This window comes from Homalodisca vitripennis, chromosome 7 (genome assembly GCF_021130785.1).
Source record: "Homalodisca vitripennis isolate AUS2020 chromosome 7, UT_GWSS_2.1, whole genome shotgun sequence".
Classification (NCBI taxonomy): Eukaryota; Metazoa; Arthropoda; class Insecta; order Hemiptera; family Cicadellidae; genus Homalodisca; species Homalodisca vitripennis.
Window position 1 is genome coordinate 87,108,409 of NC_060213.1, and position 23,598 is coordinate 87,132,006.

General features: G+C 32.7%; 1 protein-coding gene across 1 annotated transcript in view; it reads left to right on the top strand.

The window, feature by feature from the left end:
* Positions 1-23,598, top strand: part of LOC124366016 (m7GpppN-mRNA hydrolase) — a 46,372-nt gene that overhangs the window by 8,074 nt on the left and 14,700 nt on the right. Inside the window, exons 4-5 of the mRNA XM_046822209.1 lie at positions 1,362-1,627; positions 16,325-16,523. Coding sequence (XP_046678165.1) covers positions 1,362-1,627; positions 16,325-16,523 — 465 coding nt within the window. The remainder of the gene's footprint in view (positions 1-1,361; positions 1,628-16,324; positions 16,524-23,598) is intronic.

The window sequence follows — 23,598 nt, forward strand, 5'->3', positions numbered from 1 at the left end:
GTTGGTTCTAAGCGCGGAGGTTAACTGCTCAGTGGTAGTCAGATGATTGCTTTATTTATTTTATCTATACATCATACTTTGTGTATTTGTACATAAATAAATTCACTATAAATATATATGCATACATTTTTTTGTAAATTGAGTATATAATGGAAGCTTGTTTTATAAGCTACATTTTAAATATTTGTGTTGTGTTGGTAATTGTTTGTTCTCTTATTTTACCAAATTGAATTCATGTATATTCCAAACGTCACAGAAAGGAAAGTTATTAGGTACATACGATGTTATTTCAACACATTGAGAGACACTGAGATAAAAACTAAGGAGCTTAAAATAGGTGGTATCAATGAATTGCTACAGAATTTCTCGTATATCGCTAGTGACAAAATTCAATAGAGCCCTGCAGCTTCATGGCATTTTGTGCGAATACAAATGGTGACGATAAACCTTCACCTTTCCACTCAGCATAATAGTTAAATACAGTATTACAGTTGTTTATGTAGTTTGAAAATGGACTAGAGAATCGGGAATTTTCGACTGAGGAAACAGGGAAAAAACTGGAATTTTTAGAAGAGGTTTTCAGTGATTTTGCTTCTTGAGCTATCCAACTTTTTGACGTCTCGACCACGTCCCAGGTCACATCACATTCAGTAGTTTCTGGTACTTGCCAACTTTAATGTGACAAAAGGTCAAGTTTGTCTATTGGTTAATTTCCTTACTTAATTTCTAAAAAAGTTACTAAACATTTTTGTAAACCAAGTCTTCCAAATACAGGCCTAACATCAAGGCTCCTGCCCGACCCGTGACTACCAGTTTGAGAGAGTTCAAAAGTTTTGTAACTTTATGGGTTGGCTATCGATTAGCGTAAATTCAAAGTACATTATGTACATAACATATATGGCCATTACATTGTTGTTACTAAGAAAAAATTTGTAAACATAAAAAAATCATTTTATAAAATACAAAACTTGTTATAAATCAGAAATATTTTTAATTGTTAAAGTGGTTATATTTTATATTTATTATGAAATAACAGAACATTTTATTGAAAAATACATTGCCAAGAAATTGTTATAAGTGTGAAGTATAAAACAAGAGTTAAAATAACTCTTGTCAAGGTCATTAGTGATAGCAGCTTTAAAAGTGGTTGTCTTTATTTACTTTAAAACAAAACCAAAACAGTCAAAACAAACTTTAAAAGTCTGTGAATAAATTTTAATATACCTTTTTTCTAAACAACTGATCAATCAGTTGTCTGTTTTAACCCTCAGCAGTCTGATCAATTGGACGTTGGCGTACAACAGGTTAAATATTAAAAAATTCATCCAGTAAGTTTAATTTTTAATTTTTGTAACCTCTAGGTACTGGAGGAGACTGGGTTTGATATCAGCAATCTGATTAACCCAAATGACTTTGTGGAGTCCTTGGTTCAAGAACAACTGGTTAGGCTGTATATCATCAGTGGGATACCACAGGATACGAAGTTTGAGCCAAAGACAAGGAACGAAATTAAGGCAGTGGAGTGGTTTCCAATTGCTGATCTGCCATGCAGCAAGAAAGACCTCACACCTAAAGTGAAGATGGGCGTGAGTGCCAACTCCTTTTTCATGGTGTTACCCTTTATAAGGTATGTCATAAATACAATCTTTTTCCTTTTGTTACAAGGCAACGGCTAAGCTAGATATTGATAAAGGTAGATAGTCTATCATAATGTTTGAGTTGAACGCTTCAGCTGTCTCATCAAGTGACAGGTCTGACACGTTTGGTTATTTTAAGATATAGCTCATGTGTTGATGTGGGGCATTTTCATTAGCTTCCCACATACAAGGGCGAACTGACGGGGATACAAACATCTTGTCCCCCAAGGGCATTTTATTATCAGGTTGAAAAATTGGTCTTAGGTGAAAATGGAATGAAATTGTAAACGTTTTCGTGCAATCATTGTTCATATCTTTTGACGTGGCCTGACACGACAAGAGTGCACAGATCAACTTAATTCCTTATATGGTAATGAAGCACCTTAAAAAACTGGTATAATGAATCTAATTGTGGCCGACGATCACTCCAAGACAAACTCCGTAAAGGTTGTCCAACTTTGGGTGTTGTTAAAGAAAACATAGATGCTGTGCATGAGCTGACAAAGCATGATCGTCATGTGACATATCGTGAGATTCAGGCGTCTTTAGGCATTAGTATGATAAGCATCAATAAGATTTTGCATGGACATTTGCATGTGAAAAAGGTTTGTTCGTGTTGGATACCGCATAACCTGGCGAACACTCAAAAGGAGGCTCGTGTTGATTGGTGCAAGAAAATGTTGAAGAAATTCTCTCAATTTGCATCAAAAGCAGTTTATGATATCGGCACAGTTGACGAATCACGGATATACTCATACGATCCTGAAACAAAACAGCAATCCATCATATGCGTCATTTAAGACGAGCCAAATCCAACCAAAGTTGTTTGTGGAAGAAGCACATCAAAGTAAATGGTTGCCTGTTTTTTTGGCATTACCGGTCATGTGGCGACTGTGTATTAGAGCAATGTAGGACGGTCAATTTGGAATGGTACACACCATTATTTGTTTTGCCAGAAGCTTTTGAGAATCTTCAGGAAATGTAAAAAGAAAAGACGCATCATGACAATGCGATCTCCCACAGGTTGACTGAAACAATGTAGTTTATGACACGGCAAAACTTTGAATTAACGGGTCATCCACCGTACAGCCCTGACTTGGCACCTAAAGACTTTTTGTTCCTGAACAACAAGTGCTTTTTGTGTAGTGTGTCAAGGCAACACCTACCAAGAAATAGTGGTGAGTGCGCCTGTGAGTTTCACCAGTTCATAGTCATAGTCATAATACTTTATTTACATATTCGTCAAGAACATTAATTGCGTCAAGTTACACATAGGTTAAAGTATCTCAATACAAGGTGTAAAATAAAATAATTGGAATTACATAAGTATATAAAATTGTATTTTATTCAGTTTACACTTGAGTTCCTCTCCAATTGAAGAATTCTGCCAGTGTGTAGAACGGTCGGTCCTAAAGTCATGTTTTTACTCGCTGAGCAAACTGTCTCCTGTTAGTCCTTTTCAGGTCTTCTGGCAGGTTGTTCCACATTTTCGCCCCTATGTAGCATGGTCTCTTTTCAGTTGGACTGAGGGTGTGTGCAGGAAGGCAGTAATTAGTTGCATGTTGTGTATTATAGTCATGTATCTGGGCATTCGTTCTGATTTCTTCTGGAGCCATTGTATAGATGTACTTAATGGCTTAGAAAATGTCAAGGTTTACTATTGTTAGGATTTTTAGCTGCCTGAAGGTCTCCCTACAAGATTTTCTGTGCTGGAGGTTTTCTAGGTTTCTTATTGCTTTTTACTGAAGAATAAGGGCTCTTTATTTATTTTATTTATTTATTTCCAACTGTAAAGCATTATAACTCTTTGTATGTTTCCAGCTGTAGTACCTCCCCATACTACAATTCCATAGTGGAGGTGTGACTCAAATAGCACGTAGTAGGCGGTCTTAACTGTTTCCATGTTGCTTATGTTCTACAGTCTCTGTATTACATAAAGTCCTGAGCTGAGATGACGACAAAGGGAATCAATGTGGGGTGTCCATGTAAGACTATCATCAACTGTTACATCAAGGTATTTAGCCGAGGCAGCCTCCTCTAGACCAGGTATTCTTCCTGCGGTGTCTCTTTGTCGTCCTAAAATCAGCTGCTTGGTTTTCTTTTCATTCATAACCAGATCACTGATGTGACAATACTGAATTGCCATGTTCAAAGCTACATATGAGGCAATTTCCAGTTGTTCGGGTTCCTTTCTACTTAGCAACAGTACCGTGTCATCTGCATACATCACCGTTTTGCTGTAATTCTGTATGTATTGTGGAAAGTCATTTGTAAATATAATAAACAGCAAAGGCCCTAGTACAGATCCTTGGGGTACTCCACGGATTTCTGATTTTAATTTCTGATTTAATTTGATTTGTTTTCTGTCTGATTGTGTGCTCTTAGTGTGATGACGTAACAGTCTTTTTTTTTAATTAATTCTTGTAATATGATCGATTGATTTTGATATTTTTAGAGCTATAAGTATTATATGACATTCTTAACTTAGTTTAGCCTGAAAACAATAGTAAATATATTTTATTTCAATTTTTTCCCCAAGATATGTTATTTTGTTAATCACTGTCACTTAACCATTGTGCCCCTGACAACATTTCATGGCATCTCAGGGAGTCTCAGTGCACACTCTGAGAAGCTCTGGTGTAAAATATCTGTATCGTAAAAGTACTAAAAGTGTATGGAATACTTACAATTCCATGATTTGACCAATGCCAAATTTTGTGGACCACCCGGTCAAAAATAAGAGTTAAGATGGTAGTTTAATAATAACTTTATATTTATACTATTCTAAAATTACATACTCAATTACTAGCATATATATTGTCAGCGTATCTTAACAATGTTATCTTGTATGAACATTTGGTCTTATTTAATCACAAGTTTCCGAGTTATGAATTTTCAAATTTGTAAAGTTGTGTGTTAGAAGTTTGTAGTAGAAAAGTGCCAAAAACCAGTATTTTTCTCATTGCCATTGACATAAAAAATGGAAGTTATTGTTAGTAAACAGTTTTATATGTCGAAATTCAGAAATAATCAAGCTACATTTTCATATTATCCCTGTTATTGTAGGTCTATTATTTAGTTGTGATCAACTTTCAGATATCTATATCTACGTTTTGATCCGAGAGTAGGGATTAAAATTTAGCTTTGGTCTTAATTTGTGATTAAACTTGAATATTTTATTGATTATGATTGTTTATTTTATGATTAAATTTTATTTTAGTGTAGTAAACTTCATATAAGAGAAAGCCAAACAAACTTAAGACATGGAAACATCCAGACTGGATAAAGGGGGGGAATGGCAATTAGACCACGTATGCATGGATAAATTCTTCCACAAGGAGATCTACAATGTCAATGTCAAAGTGCTGAGGAGGAACTTGATACAGGTTCGGACCATTACTTAATAAAAATTTAAAATCAAGTTGACTCCACTAAGAAGAAAGAGACAACAAACAGATGTGAAGAAGAAAAAGAACATTTGACCCTCAATCAACTAATTCAAAATGAACAATATAGAAAAGTTACAGAAGGTATAAAGTTGACTGAAAATTTGGAGGAAATAAAACAAATTCTCAAAGAACACGCAACAAATTTGGCACCACTAAATCCAAGGAAAAAACATGCTTGGTGGAACCACGACTGTGACGAAGTGCATGAAAGAAGGCATCAGGCTTGGTTGAAATTTCAATCTCATAAAACCGAGGAAAATGCCAATAACCTCAAGAACACAAGGAAACTATTCTCCAAAATTATTAGAAAATGTAAGAGACAATATGAAACACAGTTAATTAACTCTATAGAGAAAAATTACTATAGAACCAACTCTAGAGACTATTACAAAGCCTTTCATACACAATTACAAAAGTACAGCCCTCCGACATTATTGTTGAAAAACAAAAATGGAAAAACTGCACATAACAAAAGGGAATGCTGAAATAATGGCAGAAGCATTTAAGGAACTCCTGAATTGTAAGGAACCGGAGGAAAATTTTGGAAATCAACACTAATACTCCAATAAAAACCAAACCTGTAAATATTAACCCCCCTACAGTAAAAGAAATGGAAACTGTACTTAAAGAATTGAAGAACTACAAAGCAGGTGGTGAAGACCAAATGTTTGCAGAGGTGTGGAAGTATGCTGGAGTATCTAGTCATACCTCTCTTCATATGATACTACAGAAAATTTGGATTAACTGAGAAATTTCCCGATCAATGGACTATAGCTATAATTCACCCTTTGCACAAGAAAGGTGACAGATGTAATCCAGATAACTATAGAGGTATATCACTCCTCGATTGTACTTATAAGATTTTTTCAAAGATTCTCTACAACAGGATTAAGGACCAACTAGATCAAGAACTTGGAGAATACCAAGGAGGATTCAGGCCTTGGAGAAGTTGTACAGAGCAAATAATTACACTAAAGTTAATTATGGCATATTATAGAAAACAAAATAAACAACTCTCGATAACATTTGTTGATTTCAAGAAAGCCTATGATTCCATTCATAGAATATTCACTATTAAAAATACTGAGACATTTTGGACTTCACCCCAAATTAATTAAATTAATAGAACTAACATTAACTAATACAAAGTCTAAAATAAAGTTTAGAGGAGAACTTTCAGAACCATTTCAGATAAAAGACTGGCTTAAGACAAGGTGATGGATTATCACCGCTTCTTTTTAACTGTGCATTAGAGTACGTCATGAGGGAATGGGAAAGAAATAACCAAAAAAACATAAAGATTGGATATCAAAGGGACAACATTAATCTGAACTGTCTGGGGTTTGCTGATGACTTAGCTCTTTTGGCCAATGACATTCAGGAAACAAAACAGCAAATTAAATCTTTACAAGATATAGCTCAGAAAATTGGTTTAAAGATATCGTTTGAAAAAAACAGAAGTTTTATTAACGCAGCCTCCACTTGCAAATAAAAATAAGGTTGGACAACCACAATATAAAAATTGTGCAGAAATTTTAAATACTTAGGAGAAGTAATCACTTATAACCTGAATGAAAAACCATCTTGGCAAAGTAAAATAGACAAACTAACTAAGATTAAACATGCTACTAAGAATACGTATAATAAAAAATGTCTTTCAATAAATACACAATTAAGACACTACAAAACAGTTGCTCTGCCACAAATTACATATGCAAGTGAAACAATATTTAAAACAACAAATACTATTGCAATAGATAAGGTTCTTAAGATGGAGAGAAGAATAGTCAGAACTTGCTTAAACAAAAACTATCAAGTAGACGGAGTTTGGAGACTAGCTTCCAATGAAACAGTCTACAAAAATATAGAACCCATTACAAGTATAATTAAAAAGAAACGAATATCATTCCTGGGGCATTTGTTAAGAACACCTGAAAATAGAATTAGCAGGAAAATAGTAGAAAAACTGTGGTATAGTAAAAAGTGACATTAAATGGATCACAGAATTAAAAGAAGATATGAGAGAGTTACAAATTACAGTAGAGGATTTAAAACACAAGACAAACACATTGAAGATATTGAATGACAAATACTCTACACTACAGCTGAAAAGAAACAAACAACGAATAGGAAGAGTGGTTTCCGGAGGAGGAAAGGAAATTACGCTCGGGAAAGGATGAAGAAATATTGGGTGGATAAAAGAAGAAAGACTAGAAAATATAAAGTGACTAAAGTGGTCCAATGTAGGCCATACAAATTATAAATAAATAAATAAAAACTTTATATAAACTGTATTTGCTGTTGAAGATTTTAATTATTCCAGTGTATAAGGTTGCTGGTGATTGGTTGTAGAGTGGTTTTAATGCATACTTTATACACTTTATTAATTCAAAAGTACTATAAAATAACCATCTTAGGACCTAATATTTCAAAACTTTACTAGGAGAGTGCTCCTGACTCGTACCCCCCCATTCCCCTACTGATCTGGGTGTGTTTCCATAACCCCGAATCCACAGTGTTCTAGACACATCGCAGGGAAGATTTCTGGGTGGACCACTGCTCACTAATACTACATTTTGATGGAGCTGAATGAAACTTTCTTAACTAAAAGTAGTTTAAATGTAAAAGCATTTTTTTCTTTTTTTAAATTAGTATCAAATAGAATTGAATTTGTATTTCTCAAAAAAAATAGGAACAAGGAATTGAATGAAAATAAGAATTGCACAAATTTTAACTATAGAAATATATTTTGTTTACTAAAACATTGTACATAATTTGAAATTAATTAAAATTTGTTATTGTAAATGGTAAAGTTGAATAAAACATTTACTAAAATTGGAATTTGAAATTCTTGCTAAACACAGTTAAATTCTAACTCCGCGCGTGGTGATTGGTCGGTTTAGTTCGTTTGTTTGGTCGCACTGTTATGACAGGTTAGAGGTTATAATTTGTTATTATAACCTCTATGTTTGACTAGCAATACGCGCTGTTTCTTCTCAATCGACTGAATTACGATTGATTGCAGAGTGATTTAAACTAATAATTTACTTAACACTATCAACATTTGTCAATAGTATGACATAACCTATAAACTCAGTTTCTCAACTTTTGTGTCAATCTAACAATTAATCAATCAATCATAGTTTACGATAATGAAATATCAGTGTACAATTATTTACCTTTATTGTTGTAGTTGTTGTAAATGACGAATCTAAGCACTCCACATTTTCACGAATAAACATAGTTATCTGCTTTATCCCGTGCGGCGGACCCACTGGACGGGCATCGTAACGTTACCGGGCGTTACACTTTTTCATGAGTGACTACGAGCCGCAACCTAATTTAAAACGTTGTCACGTCAAAAACGTAAATACCATACAACTGTAGAAAAACAGTAACATAACAAAATTTACAAATGTAATACAAAGTTATACCTGACTATTATAGAATTAATAACTTGACATCTCTCTTCTTTACACTCTATATTTCTGAGAAATAAATGAGTCATTTATCTCAAAAGCAAATGCCTGATTTGAGATATAAATAACTTACAATACAAAAATAAATGGTTAAATTAGACTGAGTAAATAAAATATCTCTATATAAGACTGCATTCTCCAAAACTGCATTTATGAAACTACATACATAAACATTAAATTTCCCGAATCAAAACAGCCCGATAAAATAATTGATTCTACAGCAAAATATATATATATACGTGTGTGTGTGTGTGTGTGTGTGTGTGTGTGTGTGTGTGTGTGTGTGTGTGTGTGTGTGTGTGTGTGTGTGTGTTTAACTCCAGTTTGACCATAACAATTATTATATAAAGCTATAAATGCATGTATACAAAATTAAAACCAAAATAATTTCTAATTTCCACTTTAATCCATTTTTAACACCATAAATATATGTATACTAGAAGTTGCCTGCGGCTTCGCACGCAATTTCCTGTTGAAAAACAGTACACTATATTCACATATTCTTTTTCTATCACATTCTAATCACTCCTGGGATAATTGATAGTCTTCCTTCGTGAACCTCTTGGGGGCAATATGAAGGTATGTACCAAATTTCCTGCCTCAATCTTTCGTGGTTTTTGCTAGGTTTTCAGTACAATAACATTATATGGATGAATCTCGATAAACTAATTTGGTTATAAAGGATCTGTTCGATCTGTTAAAAGATATTTTCAGTATTATTGTGGAGTTTGCCTTGTGCTCCAATCAACAAAATGTATCAATGAAAACCAATTTCAATCATAAAGCATCTTCTTTCGGCTCTTTTCATTTACCTTCGATCTAACCAAATTCGACTACCTTATGTGCAAACATTCACGGCTTTGTACAGTGAGGTGGTTTTTATACCAGTGTTTAATAGTATTTTCATTGCATTAGATAGTTTATTGATCATTGGTGTAATTTAAATTTAATAACTTAAAGGTAATAACTTCGTCTATGCAATCTGCATTACACTACTGATCAAGCACTGTACAATAATAATTTTCAAAATTTTAAATGTAAACAAATGTTTCTCTGCCTCTTTGATGAACTTCAGTTGAAAGTTTTAACAGCTGTTAGGTATCAGTTCAATCTGTATTATGTGTCGTAGCGCAATCTACCGGATCCAATATAAAACACTCCAACATAACAATTTATAATTAAAAAATTAATTAAATAAACTATTTAAATTGGACCAAATTGTGAATCTAAACCATTCTCAAATCCCCTTCAACACACACAACATTATTTCGTCAAAATCGGTCCAGTCGTTTAGGAGGAATTCAGTCATATACACACGAACACAAGAAATATATATATATATATTTAAAGATATATAACAAAAACAATGGCACAGACCTATGTAAGTATACAAAAAAGATTATTTCTCAATGTCAACTTTTGTGAGTAACCATCTGCGAATATCAAAACAATTAGGTTGACTTCATTTCAAATTTCTAGAAGCAATTTATTAAAACAATTTGTGCTAAGAAATTTAGGGCAATAAATCACCACCAGGGGGAGCATAGTAAAATGAATATGTAATTACTAAGTAAAAAATGTATTTGAAATATATGGTCATGGTAAATATTAAACATTTTACATTCTCCATTCTACATTGCTTTATGTAAAAGCTCTACTCTAAATGACTGTCTGGAGTCCTCAAAATTTTTTTACTCTTGTATAAGATAGATTATGAGTTTAGATGCTCACAGTGTAGAAAATTGAAAATAATGTATCAGTGTATTGATGACAAAAAGTTTAAACTACCTCAGTGACAGTTTAATTAAAGCAGTTGCAAAATGTTTTTATAAATTTGAACGTTCTTCAATTATAAGTAACAAAATTGATACTTATTTCCTTATTTAAAAATGTTAAATCTTTACCATTATAAAAACAATTTTGAGCAGCATACTGTACTTTTAGAAAGAATGAAAACAGAAACCGTCCACAAATGCTATACTAAATATAAATATAAGGAAGACAACAATTTATTTAATTACAGTCCTGTGCTTAACAGCATCAATAACTCTGTATATTTATGTACAAAACACATGTTTTTGTACTTTTATTAAAACTTATTTTACTATATAAAAAGGTCTCACTTCTTTGGAAACACATGTGAGTATAAAATGAATATACCTTTTGCGAATAATGTTTATGCTCTGATGTGTATCACTAACTCAAAAGTTGCACGAATTAGCAATAATTTCTTACAGTACACATTACAGACATATTGTAAGTTAGGGGTATCCTTTTTAGTACTTTGGCTATCAAGGATATTAGCTTTATAAGAATGTATAAATTATTTGTCCAAGACTTCATGTGTAAAGGATCTGCAATATATTTTTAAATTTACTATTAGTAAAGTTGTACATTTAAAATTAATTCATCTTTCAATTGTGGAATATTTGACGTATTATATATATTTAGAAATGTGATATAAATCTTACTTATAAAATGATTGGTGTAAAATATCTTGTTAGTGATGGATGATTGCAAAAATGTACTGAATATTAAAACATAAAATTGGGATTATTTATTTTCATATACGAGATGTATATATCAGGATTTAGAGAAATGTAATCAATGGTGTTAGAGTTTCTTATCATTCTAGATAAGCATTTCAGATATGCAGCTTGTGTTTGATGACTTTGAGTTATTAGGTTTTGTCCACTGATTTCTTGTGTTTTGGCTACTTTGAAAGCCATTAAGAAAACTGTTTTGTCCCTCAAGATCAGAATTAGATTCTTGATTTGTACAAATAAATTATAGTGATGCAGCAGAGTAACAGTAAAAGGTAAAGTCACAATAAGTTAAAAATAATCTTAACCTACAACAATTTGTTACTGCTAAATTATAGTCAATAACTGAAACATGCCATATAAAATAAAATAATTATTACTCCAAACATGTGTCATTTGAAAAGTCGTCTGTACTCTAATAAGCTTTTCTCAATAATAGTTGTTTAATATTTTTCTCAAAGTAAACGGGTGTTTTTGTAATTGTGTGGTAATTATTATAAAACTTAATGCCTAAGTAAATTGGACTATTTTGAAAGATGAATAGTCTATGATGAGGATATTGAAATGTCTCTCTTTCGTCTAGTACTCTAATTATGTGAAAATAAAAGAAATATTATGAAACTCTTTTATATTATTTAAATATATTAGTGTTCCTTAAATCAATAAAGCTGGTAAGGTTACTAAATTAGATTTTTAAAGGGGGTTTGTAAGATGCTCGGAAATAAGATTTTGTTATTATTTTTATACATCTCTGTTGTAATTTAAAAACCTGATTTCACCCTACTGCGTTTCTTACATGATTATTAGTCCATACTGCAAAATTTACTGAATATATGCACTATATACCACAATATACTGTTCTAAAAACTTCTGTTGAAGTACACCGTGATAAAACTGACAGGGAAAAACAGGATGAGGATAGCCTTCTACAAACATAATCTATTTGAAATTTCCAACTTAACTTTTTATCAATGTAAACTTCAAGAAAAAGGGTTACTCAGAAACGTCTATTTCATTGCCATTACATACAATATTTACTAAGCCATTTTTGGGTTGCATTGTACAAAAATGAATTAAGTATATTTTGGAATAATTCAATATTAGATTATTTTGTACAAACCAATGTTTCAAGTCAGATAAAGTGTTTTAACACAACAGTTTTCAATCCACTTGATTTATTTGGTTTGGTGTAACTAGAGCAGTAGTATCATCTGCAAAAGAGTTAATTTTGAATAGTGATGGCTTGGTATATAAATTATATAAATAATTTAAAAATTGGAACCCAAAATGGCACTCCGGAATACCAAATTTTGCTTCGCTTCAGGAAGTAAAGTATTTTACACCATTTAAACTTAATTCATGTTCTATGATATCTGTTTATTAAATATGACTGAAACCATCACAATATATTTACTTTATTACAATTTCATCAGTAACACCTCATGGTTTACGTAGTCACAGGCTTTGGATAGGTCACAGAACACCCCAATAACATTCTGTGACCCATCTAAGGCAGTAAACTATCTTTTTTGTAAAGTTTGCTAGGGCCAATTTTGTACTATGTTTAATTCTAAGACCACATTGAAATTTGTCCAAAACGTGATTTTCTTCCAAATAATATTTAAGTTGATACAATCATTTCAGTTATTTTAGAAAAAGTTGGTATTAAAGATACAGAACAATAATTTTCTATGTCATGAACCCTTCAAATGCCATAAAACCCTTCTTGAATATTGGTATAATTTCTGATATTATTAAATTTTTTGGAAACATTCCGGTTAATAAAGACAAATTGATTATTTTAGCAATATTTAGAGCTATAATATCAATAGATAATTTTACAACCTTTATCAATATCTTGTCATAGCAAGTTGAGTTTGTATATTTAAATTGAAGTACAACTTGAACACCTTCATGGTTTTTGACGTAATATTATGTTTGTAGCAATTTTGGAAAAGTTTGCTACTTACATAATACTACGCATCATAATATTGTTTCTGTTTTATTCTGTTGTCTGTGGTAATATTGTGCAAGAAGCACTTCTATGACAACCGTGCATCATGCAAGTAGTTCTTGCATTTTCTACGAGATGCCAATACTTCCTTGATCCTCTGTGATTGCAATACTCAAGCACTTGATGAGAACATATCCACTAGAGATAAAATTGTATCATACTGGATCCAGAATGTGGAAATGACCATTTTTCAATTAATAAAACAACAAACACTCATAATTGCTTTCAATAAAGAAAGTGTTCCTCTTTTTACACTTATTTTGACTTGGTATTAACTAAACAAGTAATATCTGACTTAGGTAGGAGCAATCCGATTGGTCTACAGTCACAAAGAATTTCGGTGGCATTAAATACGTACTCTTATCTTTAAAACAGTTTGTTTATTCCAGTCATCAAAATTGTATGATCAAAACTTAAAGCATTAGGTATATTGAATGTCATGTCACCAGTTGTGATTTTGTACAAGTGAAATAATTGACAGCCGACAGCATGCCAACTCTCAGATGTCAAGTACAGAAAAATATTTACATTGTAATTATAAATACATTTGTCAGTCTGTAATAGCAAATATATATTTTTTTTCTTTTGATTAGAATGCTTATGTTGCATTTTGAGCAACATTTCACAATGAATGTTGATTTGTGAAATCAATAGCAACCAGATTGCTGTTTGGCCAATCATAAAATCAATATTTGCCTGCAGGATTATTATTTTATATTTAAACTTTTTTACATTTTATATCAAAAGAGAATTGGATCTGTCTTTTTAAACCACCTGTGGAATTAAAATACAATGTTTTTTTACTTTAATATACTATTTTAACATTGTTTTCCAAAACAAAATCTAAAGTCAGAAAAGGTTCAAACTTTAATTGGAAAACTGATGATGTATTAAGGCACAAAATAGAAGTGCTAGAGTTAAGTAAATAGCCAAGGCAAAGGAAAAATATCCATGGGGTAGGGCTTAAGTTAAAATGTAAAAAAGAATCTCTAAAGAAATGTATGTTATGAACTAAAAGGCAGCTGAATGGTAATAGAATATCTACTTCCAAAAATGTCTCTAAAGCAACTTGAGTTATGAATTGAATAAAACAAAAAACACTTTTTTTATATTAAACTTATTGTAAATGGTAAAACAGTTAATGATCTAAACAAAATTAGAATAAATTTTTTGTTAATGCAGTTAATGACATGATACTTCCATGTATTCCAACATTAAATATCAATGCAAGAACCATCCCAGCAGATTTAACTGATAAAAAGTTCAACTTTAGCCAAGTCACAGAGCTAGAAGTAAAAAAGGTTATTTCATAATAAATATTCAGCAGGCTTTGATAAACTCCCAATTACACTTATAAACAATGCAAAAAATTCTTTAAAAAAACCAATAACACATTTAGTAAACTCTTCACTAATTTCTGGAATTTAGCCAAACAAACTAAAAATAGAAAAAATAATTCCAATATTTAAAAACAGCAATTCTTTGGAGACGGTTAATTACCGCCCAATTAATCTTTTGCAAATAATATCAACATTTTTTGAACATGTAGTATACAAACAGCTTTCCAACTACCTTGAACAAACATGCTTTTAGACAAGGAACAGCATGGCTTTCGATACAACTGATTCGTTGCAACTGCTACGAGGGCAAATTGGTACAGTCTGAACGTGTTTGGTACAGTCAAGAGCAAAATTACCGTTTATATTTGATTTGCCCTCGTATCACAGAGTTCTTAGAGTCTGTAATTAGTTCCTTAAATTAAGGTAGAAAAAGCTGCTGGGATCTTAATGGACCTCAGCCGTGCTTTTGATGGTGTCTGTCACAGGAAGCTCCTGGAAGTTCTACAGCGTTTTGGTATTTTTTGAACCGAAGAAAAGTGGTTCCAGTCTTATCTTACTAATAGATGGCCTCAAGGGCCTTTTGTGCACCCCGGAAGCACAACCATGAGGCCTACCAGTCTTTGATATCAGCAGTTCCACAGACTGCCGAAAACAACCTATCAAGTCCTCCTGCAGAAATTCACCACTCTTGTCAAAACTACCAAAGATGGCATACCGCTCCCTTGCTATTGAAGGGCAAACAAAGAGCAAGTGTTCGGCAGTTTCATCCTGCTCATCACACATTCCACAAAGCGGACCCTCCTGAAGGATACCGACTGTGTGAAGACGCTTCCTCAGGTGACCATGTCCCGTGATCAGACCTATAACCCGAGAAGACATTAATCTATTTAGTGAGAGAAGATCAGACGCTACTCTGGAGGAAGGCGACTGTAGTACCATTCAGCTCATTTTCATGCCCGGATGCAACCTGGTTAGAATTTACATGTTAAACATGTTTTGATTTACTTTTATTTGATTCATTCCCACATTACGTTTGGCTTACGTGTATAGGGTGGAACCACTAAAGCAAATCTGCAAAAAATTCTCTTAGCACAAAAAAGCTGTTAGGGAAATATTAAAGCTTAAATGGAGGCACTTCCAGGGCCGGTTTTATTGAGCTGGGTTTTATGACGACAGTGTATTATAGTTTGTATATTCTACAAAGAGTACTTCATTTTAAGAATTGAAATTTATCTCTTAAACCGTTAACAGTAATGGTTACAATACTTGAAATCAGAATTTAATTGTTTTGGAAAAGCCAAATTTAGAAATCTATAAAAGAACCCTAAGCTAAGCAGGTCAACATTTTTTCAAAACCTCTTTACATTAAAACACAAAATAACACAACAAAATTTACGAAGGAACCTAAACTGTTTTAAATTAAGAATCCATTTTACTCTTTTGATGAATATTTTTCTTTAAATTGTATTTAGAGATGTATGAGTTTTGTGTTTGTTTTAATATAAGGCCTACATTGTTATATCTAGTTTAATGTAGCCTAATTGATGCAATTCATGTACTAAAGTATTTCTGTATTAAAATATTGTATAAAGAGATATTGATTGATTGATTGATAGCAGAATTACCATTGGTGAGATTATTAATTAACTTGTCTGCAAATTATGTGGCAGGTTCATGGTTGGTTTTAATAATGCTGTGTACGATACAACCAACACAGGCAGGCAGAGTATTCGGAAAACAGCTGATGAGAGTGAAAACCTTGAATTGATTATATCCTTTGTTGAATACTGTTCATTTACATCTTATTGAAAAAGGTGTTCAACAAAGTTTATAATTGTACAGTTTTGTTGGTTTGATTACAGAAGGATTAAAAAGTGGATTTTCGACAAGCAACAGAAAGGCAACACCCATACAAACCGGAGACAGAGGTACAAGTCCATGGGAGATCTGGAGGTGCCCAGATATAAGTTTTCTGGAGATATCGAACCTGGAGCTGCAGCCAGCCCTAACAACAATGGAGCTGCTAAGGGGAAAAAACACTCTTTTTCAACTACATTACAGGTATTGTGTTATTGACAGTTTTTTCGTAAATAATTTTTTAATAGCCTTAGTTGTATTATACACTTATCATACCCAGTTTGTCCTCTACTATTCCTTGCGCCAATACCGTAGCGTTCCAAATGTTAAGAAAACTTGTAATGCACTTTATCTTGCTGAAGCTTGGGACATCAGATCACTCCATAAAGAGTATTCAATTGAGTTTGAGTCTTCTGTGTTTGATCTTATTTGTCTGTGGGTTCATGGTCATTAATATTCTTCAAGGTGGCCACCCTACCGGGAATAAGCTGGGAATTTAACGCACCTGGAATGAGTTGGGAATCTCCCTGTAAATCTGGGAAAATCTCAAAAACAAATGTTCTGTCTCTATGAACTTATGAAATCAAGTAATAATTTAACAGTCCCTTGAATTAGGACGTTATTAATCTCAAAACATTGTATTTTACGTGACTTGGTCCATGAAACTGTGAATGAGGATCCATGTATGTTCGTGAGCTCCATCTTGATCCAAGGTTACCTCCACCAATGTAGTGGAGTTTATTTTGCTTAGTTTTACTCCTCTGTTTTGGCAAGCTCCCCAAACACGTAACAATCCATTGGACAGTAACAGTCAGTCGACCGATTACCTCAGGCCTCAGCTACTAAATTAGTGGTATGCTGTAAGCGATAAAGCGGCAGAACAATAGTGGCTACAATTGAAGTGGTATTTCTGTGTTTAAGCTTTATTCAGTCACCGAAATGGGATCTCCGGACGAAGTTGTCCAACTGTTGTTCTTGAGTGAAGATAGTAGTTTGAAGAGACATGTGTTAGATAGATTACAGAGGCTTAAAATGTACAGTCTTCACCCTATAAACAAGTTAGAGTTAAGTTGGGTGAATGAATATTTATTCCAGCAACTAGAGTTAAGTTGGGTGAATGAATATTTATTCCAGCAACTGTATATGAAATACATTTAAAAAATTATAACATTAATAGACTAAATAGAATTATTATGAAAACAGTAATTTTATTAATTATCTAGCTAAGATATAAATTGTACAACTGATAAGGAATAAAGCCTGCATGGGCACTCAACCTGTGAGCAGGCTTCAGTTAATCGTGCGCCACAATAACTTAAAATGAACAAATTTGATATCCTGAATAGTATTAAAAAGAATGTGCTGAAAGTTTTAAAATGAAAATAAAAGAAAGGAAAACATGGTTTGATAACAAGAACTGGCTTTGTTACGATTAATAATTAATTAACAAACACGATTAATTAAGTAACTACGACTTAGTGTTAGCTTATCTGTAATAATGCAACGGCATCACATCATTGTGCTTGGCTCAGGGGAGATCAAGTCAGCATGGTTCTATGTAATGAAAGTGTGTAGTAATGTAGCATCTAGTCTGAGTAGTAGTGTGGTGTATTAGTAGTAGTAGTAGTAGTAGTATAGCGGTCTAGTGGTCGGGTATAATATTAGAAAGTGCGTGAGGATGGCTGGTGCAGGTCAGGCCACTCAGTAATCTGCAGATATAATATCTCTGCCGCTCGGTAATCTGCAGATATAATAGCTCTGCTTGTGTTATACCTAATTGGAGTAACCATTGTTTCACTCTATTTTTAATACATGCTAACAGGTTGATTTAAAGGTAGTGCAGCTATTATGACAAACACAAATATTTCCGTATAGAATGTTGGAGATATAAAAGGGACTTGTTGTATAACACTCTTTACGTAACTGTAAAGTACGTTATATGCTTATCTAGTATCATGATGGATAATTTCTGAATTTAGGAAATTTCATGTCAGGAGAATCTTTAAAAAAGTTTGTGAATAGTAAGAATAGCAGATTCTCTAAATAAAGTGTCAGTAGAATAATGTTGATTTTTGTTAAACCCTATTTTTTGTATGCGTTTTTGAGAAACCAAGAGGGGATATAGAATAGATGGTCTTGCCCTCTTCAAGCAATGTTTCTGAAGGAAAGAAGTGATTGAATGTAAAGGTAGTAAGCTGATTTAGTTTTTTTTTTCTATCAAAATTTCACAACTTTGCCTGAAAGCAAAAACATATTTTTGACTATTTTGTACTAACATATCTCTACAAAATATGTATAGGGTCCAGGTCAGTCGAAAATCTAAAATTACTCCAAGATATTCATAGGAATCCATCTTCTCTACTTCCTCGCAAGTACACTTGTTAATAAGATAGTTGTTACCGCAACTATGAGCAACCAAGTTTTGTAACATACATAGAGCAATGGTGGGAAGGGTTTATTCAATAAGAATGTTAAGTTCAGCTCCAGTTCACCTTCCACAATTTGTGGGGTATTAGCAGACCTGTGGGATAATTAGTTGGTAGTGCTAAATCTTTTGCTAAAAATAGTAATCTACTTGTAAACAAGTTCTTATAAAGATTTCATTTTGATGAATTACATTTAAATATTGAGTATTTTTGTCATTCCATAGTTTAAACAATATAATATGGTTTATACTTTTATATGATATATAATTCCTTTTCCTACGCTAAGTACCATGCAACTTAAACGTTTCAAATGGCAACAAATCTTAGCATTTTTATGAGATATCTTCCTCAATTTCTAATTGCATTAATCAGGTAAATTGAGGTCATCAGTCGTGGTAGTGGGGGGTGGGGGGAGGGGGTACTATAGCATTAGCCCTTGGGCAGGAGATTTTCAAATCCATCTCTGCATAAGATGATAGATCAAATGCAAGACATCATCTTCCTGAGTCAGCATGCTAATGTTACAATTTATACCGCTGCAGCCCAAGTCAGATCAAAATCCATTTCATAAAGAATTTTTTTAAATGTACATAACACAGTCACATGTGACGTGTCTTTTCTCAACACAACCATTTACTGTTAAGAATGACACTATCGCATACCCTAGATGAGCCCAATCAAGCGGGGATTCGATCCAGGGGTCTAAATTTTATTCTTATGGCTTATGTATGTCAGTTGGGTTCAGATATATTGCTATCACCTAAGGTGGTGGTAACGTTCAAGCATTTAGTAAATCATCATTACCCAACTGGTCTTGAAAAAAATTAAGAATTTGAAATAAAATGATGTTGATAAATAAAATATTTACTATCATCAATTAAAGAAAACACAAAAGCGTAACTACCTAGATCTCTATCTAAATCAAAGCTACCTCAGATCGCAACACACTGTATGTTATGTAAAATAGTATGAGCAAAAGTAATATCAACACTAAGAACAATATATAATGTTTGGTCAGAATCGTATTAACAAAGATTAAGTAAGAAAAGTGTAAGAGAAATAATAATAGATCCAGAGCAATAATCTATTTGTTAGGTCCGTATTGCACGAACATAGGTTAAGTAAGATAGTAAGTAAGGTGAACCAATAACCAATTTAAAGGTTAGGTCCGTATTGCACGAACATAGATTAAGTAAGATAGTAAGTAAAGTAAAGAACCAAAAACCAATTTAAAGGTTAGGTCCGTATCGCACGAACATAGATTAAGTAAGATAGCAAGTAAAGTAAAGAACCACTAATCCTAAATTTAAAGGTTGGGTCCGTATTACACGAACATAGATTAAGTAAGATAGTAAGTAAAGTAAAGAACCAATAATACCAATAAACAATTTAAAGGTTAGGTCCGTATTACACGAACATAGATTAAATAAGATAGTAAGTAAAGTAAAGAGCCAATAATACCAATAACCAATTTAAATGTTAGGTCCGTATTGCACGAACATAGATTAAGTAAGATAGTAAGTAAAGTAAAGAACCACTAATCTTAAATTTAAAGGTTAGGTCCGTATTTCACGAACATAGATTAAGTAAGAAAGTAAGTAAAGGAAAAGAATACCAAGAATAATACGTTATAAGTAAATTTCGTGTGGCACAACATATAAAAACGATACAGAATATTAATGAAAGGTTAATTATGTATAGTATAGTAATTGAAGTAATATATTACCAATAGCAAGAAGAAATCGATACGTCCGTATCTCACGAACAAGTCGGCAGGAGTGAGGTTAAGATCGCAGCGCAGTGTACGTCTTATCGTCGTGATAGGATGGTGTAGAATGACCTCTCGCTCCTCTGCTGGCCGGTCCGTCTGACGAGTTTGCGTTGGAGCGCATGCGCGACTCATGCCGCAACCCGTCAAGCGGCGAACATGTCGTGGCACGATAGCTGAGGCGAACTTGTTTTATCGATCCCGTTAAGCATTGTTGACGGGAAAACTAATCCCACAATAAATCTTGAATGGACGACCCAAGATAATAAAAAAAAAATACACTGTACATTGTAGTACCTCACACCCCCCTCTTTCTTTCGGGAAGAGAACAAAGCGAACAAAATTAAACATCTTCTTAGTTCAATCCAACAATTTTCTATTTTTAAATGTAAAACTATATTAGTAAGATTTAGAAACTAAAGTAAGCAAAGGAATTATTTACTTAAAAATATAAACAAATTAACATTCCTTTCTTCTGAACACAACAAAATTGTGTACTAAATTATGATAAACATGATATAAAATAATAAAAAGAACACTCAAAAGAACACCATGTGTTGATAAATGTATATAAATGTAGTAATAAATTTGAAATGAAAACATGAAAACGAAACTTAAAATGGCTAACCTTTTATAATAATCTTGTTAAAACTAGAAAAAAAAAATATAAACTGTTTTCAAATTGATAAAGAAACACACTTCACTGCAGAAAGTTCAGTTGCCTTGAACGAAATAAAACAAAATATTAATCTTCGGTTATAAAAAATAAAAACATTTCCTTCTTGGTGGCTAAAATATACTAATGGAATAACCAATTCAGCGTAATTACTACTAGCAGGTACAGGTATAGGGTACTATAGCATTAGCCTTGGGCAGGAGATTTTCAAATCCATCTCTGCATAAGATGATAGATCAAATGCAAGACATCATCTTCCTGAGTCAGCATGCTAATGTTACAATTTATACCGCTGCAGCCCAAGTCAGATCAAAATCCATTTCATAAAGAATTTTTTTAAATGTACATAACACAGTCACATGTGACGTGTCTTTTCTCAACACAACCATTTACTGTTAAGAATGACACGTATCGCATACCCTAGATGAGCCCAATCAAGCGGGGATTCGATCCAGGGGTCTAAATTTTATTCTTATGGCTTATGTATGTCAGTTGGGTTCAGATATATTGCTATCACCTAAGGTGGTGGTAACGTTCAAGCATTTAGTAAATCATCATTACCCAACTGGTCTTGAAAAAAATTAAGAATTTGAAATAAAATGATGTTGATAAATAAAATATTTACTATCATCAATTAAAGAAAACACAAAAGCGTAACTACCTAGATCTCTATCTAAATCAACAAAGCTACCTCAGATCGCAACACACTGTATGTTATGTAAAATAGTATGAGCAAAAGTAATATCAACACTAAGAACAATATATAATGTTTGGTCAGAATCGTATTAACAAAGATTAAGTAAGAAAAGTGTAAGAGAAATAATAATAGATCCAGAGCAATAATCTATTTGTTAGGTCCGTATTGCACGAACATAGGTTAAGTAAGATAGTAAGTAAGGTGAACCAATAACCAATTTAAAGGTTAGGTCCGTATTGCACGAACATAGATTAAGTAAGATAGTAAGTAAAGTAAAGAACCAAAAACCAATTTAAAGGTTAGGTCCGTATCGCACGAACATAGATTAAGTAAGATAGCAAGTAAAGTAAAGAACCACTAATCCTAAATTTAAAGGTTGGGTCCGTATTACACGAACATAGATTAAGTAAGATAGTAAGTAAAGTAAAGAACCAATAATACCAATAAACAATTTAAAGGTTAGGTCCGTATTACACGAACATAGATTAAATAAGATAGTAAGTAAAGTAAAGAGCCAATAATACCAATAACCAATTTAAATGTTAGGTCCGTATTGCACGAACATAGATTAAGTAAGATAGTAAGTAAAGTAAAGAACCACTAATCTTAAATTTAAAGGTTAGGTCCGTATTTCACGAACATAGATTAAGTAAGAAAGTAAGTAAAGGAAAAGAATACCAAGAATAATACGTTATAAGTAAATTTCGTGTGGCACAACATATAAAAACGATACAGAATATTAATGAAAGGTTAATTATGTATAGTATAGTAATTGAAGTAATATATTACCAATAGCAAGAAGAAATCGATACGTCCGTATCTCACGAACAAGTCGGCAGGAGTGAGGTTAAGATCGCAGCGCAGTGTACGTCTTATCGTCGTGATAGGATGGTGTAGAATGACCTCTCGCTCCTCTGCTGGCCGGTCCGTCTGACGAGTTTGCGTTGGAGCGCATGCGCGACTCATGCCGCAACCCGTCAAGCGGCGAACATGTCGTGGCACGATAGCTGAGGCGAACTTGTTTTATCGATCCCGTTAAGCATTGTTGACGGGAAAACTAATCCCACAATAAATCTTGAATGGACGACCCAAGATAATAAAAAAAAAATACACTGTACATTGTAGTACCTCACACCCCCCTCTTTCTTTCGGGAAGAAAACAAAGCGAACAAAATTAAACATCTTCTTAGTTCAATCCAACAATTTTCTATTTTTAAATGTAAAACTATATTAGTAAGATTTAGAAACTAAAGTAAGCAAAGGAATTATTTACTTAAAAATATAAACAAATTAACATTCCTTTCTTCTGAACACAACAAAATTGTGTACTAAATTATAATAAACATGATATAAAATAATAAAAAGAACACTCAAAAGAACACCATGTGTTGATAAATGTATATAAATGTAGTAATAAATTTGAAATGAAAACATGAAAACGAAACTTAAAATGGCTAACCTTTTATAATAATCTTGTTAAAACTAGAAAAAAAAATATAAACTGTTTTCAAATTGATAAAGAAACACACTTCACTGCAGAAAGTTCAGTTGCCTTGAACGAAATAAAACAAAATATTAATCTTCGGTTATAAAAAATAAAAACATTTCCTTCTTGGTGGCTAAAATATACTAATGGAATAACCAATTCAGCGTAATTCAGGTGGCAACTTTCGCACATCTATTCGGACAAAAGTGCCGTCCGGATTGAATAT